Here is a 17,378-nt window from a genome sequence, read left to right on the forward strand (position 1 = left end):
CTGTAGATAAAGGTGATGTAATAGCCACCTACCAGCCAATAAGCATCTTTTTTCGGGGTAAATTCCAAAATAAGTTACACGTGATCGCTGCAAGAACATTATTACATAGATGCACACATGGAGTGCAGACAAGGTGGGAGTGGAAGAGCAGGATCAGATGTTCTGACTGGTTGTGCTCCCTTGTCGGAACATGCTACTCTAACACACATCGACGACTGCGTGGTTTGACCGAACACCGGTAAAAATTAAATTTGGCAATACAATATCAGTGTGGAAAGTTATACTTTATTGTGCAGGACAGTTTGAATTATTCAAGTAGTCACACTTGCATTATGTGGAATAATATTTCATAATAATGACTAATTAGAATCACAATGGTATTACGAAATACAATTTAAAGATTATACATCGGATGTATCTATTAACCCTTCATGTTCACAGAGGCCCCAGCAGGAATCAACTGGTCTGGATCAGCATAAAAATGGATGGATCTGCTTCTGAAATGCGCCCCCCTGTGGTGTGTAAGAGAAAGAGCCCTGAGAGGTAACAGTGTTACAGCCCACTAGCATGCATGTCTCTCTGGGTCTATAGTCAGGCCATAACATAGAAGTAAACTGGGCTCCTAGCTGGGGCTGGTCAGTGGGCAGCACTTTAATATGTGTAGCTTAATAAAAAGACCTCGCCATCTTCTGTCTTCACCGTCTTCTTCCACAATCAGCCAGTTCTTTTATACTAGAGGCGAGTAACAGACCATCCCTCCTATACAAAATGGCCACATAACAAAACTAAACAAACAAATAAAAACATATATAAACAGGTAAAAAGGAATATCAGTCAAGTCTAGTTGTGGAGGTTTTTAACAGTGATGCTAAAAGTTTCATATAATATCTAAATTTTAGATGAGACAATTTCCTTAAAAGCTGACTGTAAATAAGTCTGTTTACATCAAGAGCTTCACAGCATATCAAAGTACATGAAGGCAGAGCAGAAGGCTAAACAGCAGTGTGATGCCGTCCCCATTGTATGAATTATATTTATACCATGAGGGTTTGTTTCCTCTCACTGCCCACAGTATCATGATGGAGAGAGCAGACTCCCCTGTACCCAGCTGTGTTTCCCTGAAGAGTGACTGGTCAATGGGAAAACCACTCAACTTCAGAGAGGGACATTTTTCTACAGATGAAAGGTAAAAGCTATGAGGAAATAACATATTTATTATGAATGCACCAATTTTTACCTTTAACAGATTCCATCACCTTGAGAATTTAAACTAAGGTTTTGTCTGTATTCTATATAAATAACATCTGAGGTAAATGGAAGAGGATTACTGTAAAACCTGACTTTCTGAGAGCTGCCATACCAGCCTGAGATACTGCTGGTAAGGATGCTCTTTATAAAAAGATGTGAGGACATGTGGAGGGAGGTTTGCTCTCTTTAGCCGACAAAGGAAGTGGAGTCGTTGATGTGCCCTTTTAACAATCGAGGTGGTGTTAGTGGTCCATGTCAGGTCTTCAGTGATGTGTACTCCCCGGAACTTGGTGCTGCTCACTAACTCCACAGCATTGCCGTGGATTGTGAGTGGAGTGTGTGTTATGGGCTTTCTCCTGAAGTCAACAGTGATCTCCTTCGTCTTGTTGACACTCAGGGACAGGTTATTAATGTCACGCCAGACAGCGAGTTGCTTCACCTATTCTCTGTCATCGTCGTTACTGATGAGACCCACAACCGTTGTGTCATCTGCGAACTTGATGTGGTTCGTGTTGAACTTAGCACAGCAGTCATGAGTCATCAAGGTGAACAGCAAAGGGCTTAAAACACAGCCCTGTTTACAGTAGATGTCTCAGAGATGTTATTGCCAACCCATGCTGTCAGGTCTGTTTGTGAGAAAGTCTAATATCCAATTGCACAATGAGGTGTTGATACCTAATGGACCTAGTTTCTTTATCAACTGCTGTGGAACAACAGTATTAAATGCAGAGCTGAAATCAATGAAGAGCATGCGCACATAACTGTTTTTATTTTCAAGGTGAGCCAGGGTTACGTGAAGTGCTGTCGATATGGCATCATCGACTGAGCGATTTGGACAGTATGCAAACTGGAATGGGTCGAATGTTGCAGGAAGTACAGATGTTATGTAGTCCTTAACCAGCCGTTCAAAGCACTTCATCGCAATTGGAGTGAGTGCTATAGGGTGGAAGTCTTTAAGAGTTAATGATGAAGCTGATGACTTTTTTGGCAGTGGTTTGATGGTTGTTGTGAAACATTGAGGTACGATGGCTTGTTTTAGGGAGATGTTGTATATATCTGTTAGGACGTGTGTCAGTTGGTCAGCACATTCTCTAAGTACATATCCTGGGATGTTGTCAGGACCTGTAGCTTTCCGTGTATTAACCCTACGTAAGGAGTTCCAGACGTCCGTTGAATCCAAACATAGAACTTCATCTTCCATGCTGAGGGAAGTTTTAGTTGTTGTCTGATTGTTTGTCTCCTCAAACTGGGTGAAGAGTTTGTTGAGTGAGTTGAGAAATTCACTGTTGTCTTCACAGGGTAGTGGAAGGGGCTTGTGATCCGTGATGGACTGGATGCCATGCCACAAGCGTTCGGAATCTATCGAGTCAGTGAAGTGACTGTATTTTCTGTATTGAGAATTTAAACAAAAGTTTTGTCTGTATTCTATATAAATAACATCTGAGGTAAATGGATGAGGATTACTGTAAAACCTGACTTTCTGCGAGCTGGAATAGGAAGTTATTTAATCGCAAAGTGGATTTTAAATTTCAGTCCTCAGCACAGAGCTGGAAAAAATTGGTTTGCCTGTTTCCCCCTGCATGTCCATTAAAGAAAGACTCGACAATAGATTGTCGTCTCGCGAGACGGATGTTTCTGTTTTGATAACAAATAATTTCACTCTCATGAATTCATTAGATTATACTCAGACGAAGGCTTCAGTTTAACATGTTTAATCGAACTTTGTGGCTTAAACAATAAACTACTATCATCAGACAAAAAAAGAGAAAGACTATTGGTTTCTCTGCCAAAGGTGACGTTTAAATACTTGCCGATTCAGATCATAATTAATGTGACACTGCAGTGGTTCTCATCCCCTGAGTATAAAATAAGATGATTTGTTGATCCCAGGGTTAAATTCTCTTGCGTTCAGCAGCAAAGTGCACAGATACAAACATACAATGTAAAACAAAGACAATGTGCAAAGACAGTAGATATAGTGCAAGTGAGTAAACATTTTTAGAAGTAAACTAAATTTCTGTAGGGTAATAAGTTTAAGAAGTACACAGTGCATAATGAAAAAAACCTGAAAATACAACATTGATCAAGAAATAAATATAAATAGAAATGTATGTTATTTATATGATTAAAAACAGAGAGCAACTGTTACCACATTAAAAATCAGACGTTAAGGCTGGCTGTGGGGGCTGCACATTGACAGCAGGCATTGTGGTGTCTAACGTCAGCAGGCAAGAAAGATCTCCAGTAGCACTTCTTAGCTCACGGTGGGGGAATGAGCTGGTGGCTGAAGGTGCCCCAAGATAGCGCCCCCTGGAGCCTTGACTGGGTTATGGACCGGGCCAGTGGGGCCAGTACCCTGGGGCCTCAGGACATTAGAAGCTGTGTGTCACAACATTTATAGTGCAAGCCATGAAATAAGCCCCCCTGTGGTGTGTAAGAGAAAGAGCCCTGAGAGGTAACAGTGTTATAGTCCACTAGCATGCATGTCTCTCTGGGTCTATAGTCAGGCCATAACATAAAAGTAAACTGGGCTCCTAGTAGGCCTGCACGATATCAGCAAAATTTGCGATGTGCGATAACGTTATTCAGTATTGCGATGACAATATGACTTGCGATAAATACTTAAGTGCGTATACAGTTCCTATGTTTCTGCTTTAATAGGTTCTACTAACACAAACCACAAACATTAAATAACCTAAGCCCATTGAACAAAGTCATACAATAAATTCTGAGCATGTTTTTATTGAACATAGATTACCTAACCAATTAAACAGAACATTAATACAAACATACAATTTGTTATAATAGTTTTCTCTGGTTCCTTTTTAAATCTTCTCTCCTAAACAAAAATATCTATGGGAAAACAAACAAATTATAAATAAATATGAATAAAATATGACGATTTATATCCTATTACAGTAATCAAACCACTTCACTCTGCTCAGCAAGGTGCACTGATTTATGAAGAGGAAACTGAAACAGATTAAGGCCACTAAATCAAGAAAAATTAAGACAAAATCATTAGAAAAAAATATTCCCCAATTGATAATTTACTACTATAGTTATTCCCTTAGGGCAAGTTCTTGGCCAAGAAAACCAGCATATTAACTTTGCTAGGTTTCAAACAGGCTGTCTGACATGTTACCACATTCCCTGATGTGCTAAAGAGCCTCTCAGAGGGTGAGATAAGATAAGATAAGATAGGACTTTATTGATCCCACAGTGGGGAAATTTGCATGTTAACGCAGCTCCAGACAGATAGCAAGAAAGAGTTTACAAAAGTAAAGAATATATAAAAAAATACAAGAATAAGAATACAAAATAAAAATAATATAAAAAGATAGAGCACTAATGCAATAGTAGTAATAATGCCTGTGTGCACCCATACACCGTATGAAATATGGGTAGTGGGTTGTGGAAAGTGCAAGTAGTAATAAATATCAACTATTTAACTACTATATCTACAATTTACTACTGAGGTAGTGCTGGGTATTGGCATGTACATATATACACCCGTTCTATGCACCTACATCCATACATACATACATCCATACATTATATACAGATATGCCTCTACATATACGTAAACTGTAGATGCATAACCATAAACATACACATATACATGCACATGCCCATACCTCTACAAGGTGCGTTATGTATGAAGTGGTAGGTAATGGTGACCTTAGAGGTAGTCTCTGGTGACTCATGACATCATGATGTGTTATAGAGTCTATAGATATAACTCTATAGATATAACTCTATAGTGGCAGGTATACAAAGATATTTCTGAGCTAGTTTGCTTAGCTTTGGGTAGGTGACCTGGTGGAGCTTCCACCAAGACAAAGGGTCTGCCTCACTGTCAATGGTTGGGGACAGCAAGTAGCTGGTCAGTTCAGCTTCAACAGCTTGTTTCAGCTGCATGGAAGATGGAGTGGGAGTGCAGCCTGGATTTGTTTTCAGCAAACTGCCCAGTGATCGCTTTGACTTCTTGTCACTTGGTGGATGCATGCTTTGGGCCTCAGTGTTGTCAGAAAGTGTTCCCTCCTAAAACAGAAAGGCAGTTTAGAATACAAAAAAATAGATAATGCAACATTTGATTACAGTATGCGGGCATGTCATAAAATGTGTAACCTAATTACTTTCTGTGCTGTTTCTTTCATTTCCGACATCACCCTGGTCTTCATGTCTTGACTTTTTCTTTGCTAATGTAGTTGCCCTTGAACCTGAGGTCAATGAAAGATGCAATGTCCAGTAGTTCTTGTGTTGCTGTGTCGTCATACTTTGTAATCATATAATCCAAGATTTTTAATTTTATAGTCTTATCCGAGACCATGGTTCTCAGCCGGAAAAGGGTAGAATGCTCTCTCCGGGTTGGGGATGGGGTCCTCCCCCAAGTGGAGGAGTTTAAGTATCTCGGGATCTTGTTCACGAGTTGGGGAACGATGGAACGGGAGATCGACAGGCGGATCGGTGCAGCGTCAGCAGTCACGCGGGTGCTGCATCGGTCTGTCACGGTGAAGAGAGAGCTGAGCCAAAAGGCGAAGCTCTCGATTTACCAGTCGATCTACGTTCCTACCCTCACCTATGGTCATGAGCTATGGGTAGTGACCGAAAGAACGAGATCGCGGGTGCAAGCGGCCGAAATGAGTTTCCTGCGCAGGGTGGCTGTACTCTCCCTTATAGATAGGGTGAGGAGTTCAGTCATTTGGGAGGGAGCCACTGCTCCTCCGCATCGAGAGGAGCCAGATGAGGTGGCTCGGGCATCTGATTCGGATGCCTCCGGGACGCCTCCCTGGGGAGATGTTCCGGGCATGTCCCACTGGGAGGAGACCCCGGGGAAGACCCAGGACACGCTGGAGAGACTATGTCTCCCGGCTGGCCTGGGAACACCTCGGGATCCCCCCAGAGGAGCTAGATGAAGTGGCCGGGGAGAGGGAAGTCTGGGCTTCCCTGCTGAGACTGCTGCCCCCGCGACCCGACCCCGGATAAGCAGAGGATAATGGATGGATGGATGGATGGATAGTCTTGGTTAAATCAGAGTCATCTTCCTTTGCTGCAAGAACTGATGTCTTCAAAAGATGAAGTACAGGTTTAACATATGAAACATTTACATAGCTTTCCCCGGAAAGAGCATCAGTGAATTCTTGCAAAGGGCGTAACGCCAAGGTTACAGACTGAAGCACATCTAGGTCCTGCCATAAGGGAACCAGATGCCGTGTTTTATGCTCTGCCAAGAGGACATCAGATAGGGCCTGCCGCTGCTCCAAGACCCTCTCCATCATCTTTTGCCTTGAGCCCCACCTGGTTTTGCATTCTGTGATGAGTAAATGCTCTGGGAGGTCATGCTCTTGTTGTGCTTCTTTCAGTGCCACCTTCTGCTTCCAGCTGTGTGAGAAATATCCCACCAATTTTTTGCAGCATGGGCAATACTGTGATCATCCTTAGTAGCATTTTCTGGGAAGAAGACATGTACACACTTAAAAAAGCTAAAACAAACCAAGACGTATTGTTATTAGTAGTTGTTATTATGTTAATTACAAAATTGAGATATACCTGCTGATGAGAAAACAACAACCAACATCTGTACGAGTCACAATGAGCATGTTAAGGAGCAACAGCCGATCAAGACAGTGTGTGTTTGTGACAACCTGTTTATACCCCCATGTGTGTCTGTGAGAACCTGTTTGTACGCCTGTATGTGTCTGTGAGAACCTGCTTGCACTCCTGTTTGTGTCTGTGAGTACCTGTTTGTACCCCTGTGTGCACACCTGTGTATGGAGAATAGCAGCCCCTCACCCAGAAAAGGGCAGAGGAGCGCTCCGGAGGGAGGCCATCCGGCAGCCACAGTGCAGGAATCCCAGGGGGCCGTGGCGGCGAGCCCACAGGCTCCGCCAGCGGCCGGCCCCACCAGGGCAGACCAGGCCCTGGGCCCAGAGATCCAAGGGCCCCCCCACCCCCCAGCAAGGGCCCGACAGAGCCAGGAGGGCCAGATCCCGCCAGGCAACCGCCGAGGGTCAGCCAGCACCCACCCGAGCACCCAGCCCCGGACATTGAGAACCACCAACGCACCAGCGGCCGGGGGCCCCATCCACCGGCAGGGAGTGTGGCGGGGGAGAATAGAGCCCGAGATGTTAACTCAGGTGGAGTCTAGGACCCAACCTGACACGTGTGTATAGACAAACAGGCACACACATATACAAGCATATGTTCCCACCCTCATGCAGACATAAACAAATATTTACACATTCACCCAACATAGAGAGACACAGAAATGAACGCTGTACACATACTCTCACTCCCCATATATACTCTATGTGGACCCCATTTTTTTCCTCTGGCGTGGAGACCAGAAGATCACCCCGGACCCCGCAGCAGCCGAGAAGCCCACCAGCCCAGACCCCGACCAGACGGCCAGCTCTTCCTCTCTCAGCCCCCAGCCCCAAATGGTGAACAGAGAACGGGGGTGTGAAAAGACCCCATGCCCCCCTTCGCCTGCTCAGATGTGGTGTTGGTGCGTGTTGTTCTAAAGTGCTTTTAAAACAGATGAAGGGCATGATGCTAACCACCCCCTGCCGACCAACAGCTGGTGTTAGCTCAGCCTCGCCCCAGAACCCTCAATGTCTATGTGCGATTAAAATTGAGATGTGAGCCCTGGCACCAGAGGTAAGGCTGAATGAACAGACCGCCCTCTGGATGCCATTCTGTGTGCCCATCCCCAAGGCCCTAAAAGTATGTGTCGTGAGAGAGTCAGTAATGAGAGTGTCTACGTTGTAGTGTATGAATGAGGTACAGGTGGTCGCGAGGGGACAGAGGAGGAATACCTACCCTGCATCCCAGCAACGCACCTACACCTCAAAGCCCTACATGTGTGGTGGTGTGATGGAGCGGGAGGAGGGAGGCACTTCGGGATGGGGAGGAAAGGAATGGGGGGGCAAGTTCCCCCCCTCTGGAGCCAGCTCCCCCGCTGACCCCCATAGGCACCCCCCGTTCCACGAAATCCACCCAAGGCGGGGGGCCCAGGCTCATCCAGACCAGGGCCCAAGGCAGCGGCACCACCCGGCCACACAGAGCCCAAGGCGCCCCACCGGCACCCCAGAGGAAAAACTGCCCCCGCCCCAGCATTCAGTCAACTCCCAGACTGCATAAGGCAAGACATCCAGGTTGAGTCCCTCCTCCTCCTCTATTAGATCCCCCCCCCCCCCCCCCTCAGAGTGGATACCCCAAAAGCAGGGACCCCCCCGCCAGCCGAAGAGGCCCCCAGCTCCACCGACGCGCCGAAGGCCCCCGCACCGGGGCCGAGCCCCCGTGCATGCACCAACCCACACCCCGGCAGCACACCTACCAGGACCCAAGCCCCCCCAGCCCAGCCGGGACCCCAGCCCGGAGGCAGAGTGCCCCCAGAACCCCAAGCCCACCCCGGATCTACCCAGGAGCAGCACGGCTGCCAGGCCGGTAACCTACGTCCGCCGGCACAGGCTCCCCCAGCAGCGCCGCCTGCAGCCGCCAGAAGGACCCCACCCAAGAGCCACCAAAGCCCCATCCAGGCCAGGACCGCAGTCCCAGCGCCGAATCCCCCCAGCAACCCACCCCCAGACGCTCCAAGCCAATATGCCCCCCCCATGCCAACGACAATGACCAAAGCGGGACAAAACCCTGACCCCCCACCCCCACTAGGTGATGGAGCTGATCAAAGGAGCCCAGAGAGATTGATCTAGTGTGGCGGCAGAAGCTGTATCAAGACTAATATGGTTCAACAAACTGTCTCTATATTGGTTGATATTAAGGTTATTTTTATTCTTCCAGTTCATAAGGACAGTCTTCTTAGCAATGCATAAGGCGGTGAAAGCCATGTGGGTTGTGTCAAAATCTGTAGTGACACCATCTAGGTCGCCCAACAAGCAGACTGAAGGGGATGCTGGAATGGTACATTTCAGACACTTTGATAAGTCTTCACAGATCCTGAGCCAGAACATCTGAGTAGGTGGACAGAACCAAAAAGCGTGGATGTAGCTGTCAGGTGTATCGCCTTGACAGTGTAAGCAGTTGTTAGAAGACGTAAAACCCATCCTGAACATCCGATGCCCTGTATAGTGCACTCTTTGCAGTATTTTGTATTGTATTAACTGTAAACTGGGATTTCGAATCAGTTTAAAGGTTTTTAAACATATCTTAGACCAGAAATTGTGGTCCCAGCTGACTGAAATCTGCCTCCCATTTTACAATGGGAAGGGATATTGATTCATCCATTTTAGAAAGTGTCCTGTATATTTTAGACAGTAATTTGGGGGGGTTTAGATTAAGGAATTCTGCCACACTTGGTGGTATTTGTAATTTGATTTGATTAAACCCTAATTTCTTTTTTATTATAGATTTAACTTGTTGATATTCCAAAAATTTGTTCTTGTTAATCCCATGTCTTTAAATAATATGTCAAAGGGAATAAAGTCTATTCCTTCGAATATATGTTCTAAGTATTTAATACCTTTACAACTCCAATCTGGGAAGTTTATCATATTATTGTTTAGTAGTACGTCAGGGTTGTTCCAGATGGGAGTACGTTTGCATGGGATTAATGAAGACTCAGTCGCTTTTAGAAACTCCCACCACGCTGTCAGAGAAGAGCTGATACTGATGCTTTTGAAGCATTCGTATCGTTTAATGTCTGAGCTAATGAATGGTAGATCCGAAATCTTTATATTATTTCATAGTGCTTGTTCTACGTCTAGCCAAGGCTCATCTAAGAGGGTATGTTTTAACCATCCTGAGATGTTTTGTGGTGAAAGTTAGGCAGATCTAGTCCTCCTTTGTCCTTAGTCCTTTGCAGTGTTTTTAAGCTAATATGTGGGGGTTTATCTTTCCAGAGGAATTTAGAGATGGCAGAGTCCAGAGATCTAAACCAGTCAGGTGGTGGTTTGCTCGGGATCATTGCAAATAATTAATTCTTGGCAAAACCATCATTTTTATTGAGGCGACCCTTCCCATAAGTGATATGGGTAGGGACTTCCACCTAACCAGATCATCCTCTACTTTTTTTAAAAGTGGGGTATGGTTTAGTTTAGTTGAATCTGCCAGCCTAGGTGAAACGTTAATACCTAAATATTAAATATCTCCAGACTGCAGTGGAGTGGGAGAATTATTCTGGAAGGAGCAATTAATTGGAAGAACTGTAGATTTTAACCAATTTATCGAATAATCTGAGACTCTTGAGAAAGTTTATTAATGTAATTACCTCAGAAAGAGTGGTTTGTGAATGCTGGAGGAAAAGTAACACATCATCCGCATAAAGACTTACCTTATGTTCTATATTCCTGCATTTAATGCCTTTGATCACTATAGCCTGTCTAATTGCTGCTGCTAGTCGTTCAATAAAAATTGCAAATAGTGAGGGGGAGAGAGGGCATCCCTGCCTGGTGCCCCTCTTGAGACAGAAACTGGAGGATGTTTGGTCATTCGTCCTGACATATGCTGTTGGGGAACTATATAATATTTTTAACCAGTTTATGAAAGAGTTTCCGAAACCAAATTTGCGTAAAGCTGCAAATAAAAAATTCCAGTTAACTCTATCAAATGCTTTTTCTGCATCTAGAGACAATATTGTAATTTGAAGGTTTTTATTACATGAATAGTCGATCAGGTTAAGTAATCTTCGTGTATTTGTTGATGAGTGCCTCCCTTTTATGAAACCAGTTTGGTCAGGATGAATTATGAGAGGGGTTATCTTCTCTATTCTTTTTGAGAGAGCTTTGCAGATTATTTTAAGGTCAACGTTAATAAGGGATATTGGACGATAGCTGGTAGGCAATGTAGGGTCTTTGCCTGGTTTAAGCAAGAGACTAATGTTAGCAGAATTCATATTTGGTGGTAGCCTACCATTTTCCCTGGTTTCTTGCAACATTATGTGGAATGTTGGTGCCAGAAATGTCCAGAATTCTTTATAGAATTCTGCAGGAAATCCATCTGGACCTGGAGCCTTTTGATTGGGCATACCGTTCAGGGCTTCCTGGAGTTCACCTGGAGTCAGCGGAGAGTCCAGTGCCATCGCTTGATTGTCTGATAATTTCGGAAGGGTTATACTATCAAGAAACTGATCAATTTCGTCTTTAGATGGGTTTATCTGTGGTGAATATAAAGATTTGTAAAAGTCCCTGAAAATATTATTTATTCTGTCAGGATCATATACTGTATCCCCATTTGAGTCTTTAACAGCACATATAGTTGTTTTTTCCTTATTTATTTTTAACTAATTAGCTAAAAATTGACCTGATTTATTACCATGTTCATAATTTTGCCAGCGAAGCCTTTATGCTAAGAATTGAGTTTTTTTGTTAATAATTTCATTTAATTCTAGTTTTGCTTTACGTATTTTATTCAGCATTTCCTGTTCCTGGGTTGAAACGTAGGCTTCTAAGGATTTGATGGTTTCTTCTAATTCCTGAATGCACTTGTTTTCTTTTTTTCTTTTTATATGATGAGAATGAGATTATTTTACCTCTCATCACAGCTTTGCCTGCTTCCCAGAGAACAGATGCTGATGTTCCAGGCAAGTCATTATAGTCTAAATATAAAGCCCACTCTTTTTTAAAATAGTTAATAAAATCTCCATCTTTAAGCAATGATGCATTAATTCTCCAGTTTCTACTTGGTGGAGTGGCCTTCCTATTTATTAGGGTTAAAGAAACAGGAGCATGATCGCTGACAGCTATAGGGTGTATCTCTGTGTCTGAAATGTCACTCAGCAGTGAGCTACTGACTAGGAAATAATCCACACGAGAGTAAGAGTGATGGACATGTGAGAAGAAAGTATATTCCCTACGGGTGGGGTGAAGAGAACGCCATGCATCGCAAAGTCCGTAGTCGCTCATGTACTGTTTAACTATATTTGTGGATTCCCAATTGCGCTGAGCAGCTGTACTGAGCCTGTCCATTTGTTTATCTAGTCCAAACTTGAGGTCGCTCCCCATAACAAGTGCACAATCTAGGTGTTCAGAGAGTGCGGTAAAGAAAACGTGGAAGAATGAGGGGTTATCAACATTTGGACCATATATACTAACAATACATAACTTTTTGTTAAGTATAGATAATTTAATAATGATAAATCTACCCTCTGGATCTATAATTGTGTTGTACTGTAAAATTGACATTCTCATGTATTAAAATTGCTACCCCTCTTTGTCTAGAGTTATAGCAGGCTGAGAGCACATTAGGAAATTCAGGTGTTTTAAGTTCATCAGTAGTTTTGGCAGGTCTATGAGTCTCTTGTAATAAAACAATGTCTGCCTGTAGTTTTTTAAGCTGGCCAAAAATCTTTAATCTCTTTTCTCTGGAGCCAGTTCCATGCACATTCCATGAGACAAACCTTAGTGTGCCCATAGACCGGTGTGTGCAGCTAATATTGCACATGCGGATGAATGAGGTTTGAACGAGCGTGTACGCGCTTGTGTGTATCCTATGTGTCTGTGTGCGCTATGAGGTCGGAGTGGTTGTATTGACGCTGACTGCATATGTACGTGGTCGTGCTGTGCAGATGCGTAACGACTAAAGATATTGTGTGTGACAGAGTAGTAAAGCAGGTGCTCGGTGTAGTGAAAGAAGGGGAAAGTGAGGGATACATACAAAGGGGCAAGTTGGTGAGGGTATACATGGGGACAAGAGAAAAGCGGAAACATCGCTGGTACTATAGCGCTGCGGAGACTGACGGTAATGTATTCAATATGACATCACGTTAAATTGGCAGAATGACATGTATGAGCTAGAGAGATGTTGTTGGAAAAGGATTAGAGGAAATAAGAAAAATATATAGTCTTATCTGGACTGGCATTAATATAAGCAGGGAGTGGTACTGGGGTCGCGGTACAGCTGCCCATCCACGTAGAGCCGGTCTACGGCGATGACAGCTCGGGAGCCCTTCTGAATGAAGTTACGTCGGATTGGGAACAGAACTCTGCGTCGCTCCAGGATCTCTTTGGGGAACTGGTCGTTTACGCCAAAGTCCGATCCTTTCAGCTCCCTGCCGCGGCTCTTCACCTGCTCCTTCTGCTTAAAATGTCCAAATTTAGCCACAATAGGACGCGGTCTCAGTGCACCAGGCCTCTTGGCTCCCAGCCGATGGACTCTCTCAAAACAGATGTTTTTCACATTGTCCTCCGAAAGCTTCAGGTGGTTCTTAATAAAGGCTTTCACAGTAACTTCTGCGTCCTCTTCGGCAAATTCCGAGATGCCTGAAAGCACCAGGTTATCGCTCATGTTATGGGCCTGTAGATCGATGACAGTCTCTTATTTTTTATTTTCTTCATTCAGATGGGTCACATTCTCAGTTAGAGACTTAACCGAGTCCCGTAGTGAGGCGTTTTCAGCAGCGAGTGTTTCCACCTGCTGCTGACTAAATTCCAAAGATTCCCTCAGGGATATGAATTCCTGATGTAGAATCTCGACTAGCGCTAACCTCGCGTCGAAGCTGGACAATCGTTTGTCGATTGAATCCAGGATGTCGGCAAAGTTTTTACCAGTCGGCGATGTTGCTCCGGGGGAGTCTGCCGGACGACTTCTCTTGGAGGACGGCATTTCGCTTTGGGCTGTAGAGGATGTGTTTGCGCTCTTCTTCATGACTATATTGCTGAAGTACCAGTCGATATACTCCTCAAGAGATTCAAGAGATTACAAATTTTCTTCGCTGTTCATTCAGAGTTACCGCCAAGTCTCCAGCGTCTAACGTCACCTACAGCATTTCCGTGTCCCCTAGACACCCTGGTGTCCCCTAGACATCCTTGAACCTTTTTCAGAAAGAGCCTTTTTCAGATGTACAAACTGAACGACACACTTGCATGGCCCAGACAAAATAAACCTAACACAGAGGCCACTCGTTATTTCTGAGTAATACAAAAGTCTAATTAAAAACGAACTAATTGCTCACGAACGCTACATCACTAATAAAACAAAGAGCTTGAGACAGCAAACTCAATATTTGGCTATACGAGGCAACTGTCCATACAAACACTAGATAATAAAACGGCCAAACCTGAATCATCTCGCTTCAGGTTACAAAATGAGACTGATCTATAACAATGTAAAGCCTATTTATTTATAACAAATTAAATGTATTTATTTACACTTACCGATGGCAAGATGCAGTCTGTGGCCGAAACACTGAAGTCTGACGCAGTGGTTGAGTTCGGTGGCCTTCACAATGTTTGATCCGTTGTCAGTAGTAATGCAAACTAGCTGGTCTTCACGCAAATGCCAGCTGGCCAAAGCCTCATGGAGTGCACATGCTATATTTTCTCCGGTGTGTTCCCCAGGGAAGTATGCTGTCTGTAGACATCGTGTTTTCAAGTCAAAATCTTTATCCAAGAAGTGTACAGTGAGGCTGATATAGGGCTCTGTTGTTTGACTGGACCAAAGATCCGTGGTACAGGCGTAGTATTCAGCTTGACCCAATTCCGATTCTACGGTCTTTCTGCATGCGTCATACATTTTTGGAATGGCGATTTGGGAAAAATAATTACGAGATGGAATCTGGTATCTTCGGTCCAATTTGTTTATCAGATTTACGAAACCATCTTTGTTCACTGTATTTATGGGCATCATGTCCTTAGTCAAATAACGAGTTATAGCCTCGGTTATTTCTATGTGACGTTTGGATGTTTTTTCATAAGGCGTCAAACGGGTAAAACTCTGAGAAATACTCTGTTGCTGCAGTGATGGCAAGGTTTTAGTTTTGCTACTACTCGATGGTTGTGGTTTCGTGGTTTGGTGAATTTTGAATTGTTCGTGTAGTTCTTTATGGTTGTATTGCAGGTGATGATGGAGGTTGGTTGTGTTTCCTCTGGAAGTTGCCACGACTGTTAGGCATGTTTTACACAATACCTGTTGTTGTAACACGTCATCCCTCCTGAATCCAAAATACTTCCAAATAGCAGAATTGCCGTTCTTCTTTGTCACAATGTCTTCGTAAACCACATTTCCCCAGCTCTTTTCTCCTTCCGCAGCCATAACTAGCCTATCCTCGTGCTCTCAACCAAACATACGCCAATTAATGTGAGGGTCGATAACGCTAAGGTGGGGCTTCATCCAATTGGACAAATGGTGTGAGTGCACGGTCTATGTACTCAGGGCTCCATCTGATAGGTCAGATGTTCGCATGATGAGTGTGAATGCTTGGAGCATATTAACAAAAGGATTTATCGTGTTCCAGGCAGGCTTTTGCGATGTGTTTATTGCGCAAGTTCATATCGCGATGACGATTAAAATACGATTTATTGGTCAGGCCTAGCTCCTAGCTAGGGCTGGCTCAGTGGGCAGCACTTTAATATGTGTAGCTTAATAAAAAGACCTCGCCATCTTCTGTCTTTGCCTTTTTCTTCCACAATCAGCCAGTTTTTTTATACTAGAGGTGAGTAACAGACCATCCCTCCTATACAAAATGGCCACATAACAAAACTAAACAAACAAATAAAAACATATATAAACAGGTAAAAAGGAACATCAGTCAAGTCTAGTTGTGGAGGTTTTTAACAGTGATGCTAAAAGTTTCAAATATCTAAATTTTAGATGAGATAATTTCCTTAAAAGCTGACTGTAAATAAGTCTGTTTACATCAAGAGCTTCACAGCATATCAAAGTACATGAAGGCAGAGCAGAAGGCTAAACAGCAGTGTGATGCCGTCCCCATTGTAAGAATTATATTTATACCTTGAGGGTTTGTTTTAGGGGATGGGCCGATGCACATTTTTTCAGTTCCGATCCGATTCCGATACACAACTGCCGATACCGATACAGATTCTGATACACAAGCTCTTTTTACTTTGTTATACTTTATATATAATTTTTTTTAAGGTAGTGAATACAAGTGGAAAAATGTATGACAAAAAAATATTTAATTTGTCCACCACAAATATACATAACGTACTGTTCCACCTCGTTTGTACATCTTGTTTTAAGCATTTTATTAGGCATTTGCAGTTCGATTTGAATATCTCCAAAGCAAGTATATACAAGTGGTAAATACTAAATATTTTAACACAATTTTTTTCCCAATGGCGTCAACTCAGTTACACTTTGCTGTGATGGCAGCCCCTCTAGTATCACAAGCTGCAGCAAGTTCGCAAAACAGTCCAAGTTAGTGACTCCCAAATCATCCATTGCATTTATTTGTCTCACACAGTTGCGTGCTGTAGGAATTATTAGCTCAGGTAAGTTTTACTATCTCCACCAATATGTTTTGAAATTAATTAATTTTAATTAATTATAATTTAATGCTGATTAGTAACCAATTGTTATGCCGAATGGTCGGCTCCTCCAAACTCAATTGCGAATCCCAGTGAGTCTGTTAATGTGAGACTTAAATGGGATTCATTAATAACCTGGATCGCTTAATAACCTGGGTTAGTAGGCTCGTCCAGCGAGCTGCGTCACCAGGTAATGTAAACGATCAGTAGCGAAGCTCCCCTCACGGCCGATGAGAGAGAGTCTCGCGATATTTCAGGCGAGTTTGAGGTTTCAGAGCGTAGTAGCCAGATCGCACAGAGGCAGGGACTATTGTGAGCACTCAATGACGGAGGCTGAAGTTGTGTAAAAAGACATGCATTTATTCCTACAACTAACATAAGACAGACATTACACCTAACAAACAATAAACATTAAATAACGGAATAGACACAAACGATGTAAAATGCAATGACCAGATTTAAAATGAGTAACCTAAAAGGGAAAAACTGTTCTGCACAGCAAGCAGTCTGTGGAAATACGGTCCTAAAGGAATATAGCAGGTGAATAGGACAGTTTAGGTTATTAGAAATGAAAGGAAGTTGGTTTACTTGGCTGCAGGAAAAGGGGGGGGGGTCTTTGCAGTTTGTTGCAGTGGCTGATGAGCTGATGGGTGATGGCACTCAGGGAGGCGCGGTGTTTGCAGCGGTTGTTGGAGTGGAGCCCCTCTGATTCTTCTGGTGAAGCTTGGGCTGAGTTGCCGTTCTTTGGGTCTTCACCGACGGGCTTCAAGAAGGCTGCTTGTTTCTCCTTTTTCTCCGCTGGCTTTGTTCTGAGGTGCCAGGTTTTATAGTGTAAGGTTCGTGATTAGGAGTGACCAGGAATTCGAGTCCTGGACCAATGGCTGACCATCCATTTGGCGGGCTTTC

The 17,378-nt window shown here is 43.6% G+C and overlaps 1 protein-coding gene across 5 annotated transcripts in view; it reads left to right on the forward strand.

Annotated features, from left to right (window-relative positions):
- LOC125721464 (NACHT, LRR and PYD domains-containing protein 12-like) overlaps positions 1–17,378 on the forward strand; it is a 388,574-nt gene that overhangs the window by 324,865 nt on the left and 46,331 nt on the right. The window contains exons 2-3 of one of the 5 annotated variants that reach the window (XM_048997387.1): positions 442–543; positions 1,073–1,186. The exons of the other annotated variants lie outside the window; for them this stretch is intronic. Coding sequence (XP_048853344.1) covers positions 482–543; positions 1,073–1,186 — 176 coding nt within the window. The 5' untranslated portion in view covers positions 442–481. The remainder of the gene's footprint in view (positions 1–441; positions 544–1,072; positions 1,187–17,378) is intronic. 5 annotated transcript variants of the gene reach the window in all.

Source organism: Brienomyrus brachyistius, unplaced genomic scaffold (genome assembly GCF_023856365.1).
Source record: "Brienomyrus brachyistius isolate T26 unplaced genomic scaffold, BBRACH_0.4 scaffold33, whole genome shotgun sequence".
Classification (NCBI taxonomy): domain Eukaryota; kingdom Metazoa; phylum Chordata; class Actinopteri; order Osteoglossiformes; family Mormyridae; genus Brienomyrus; species Brienomyrus brachyistius.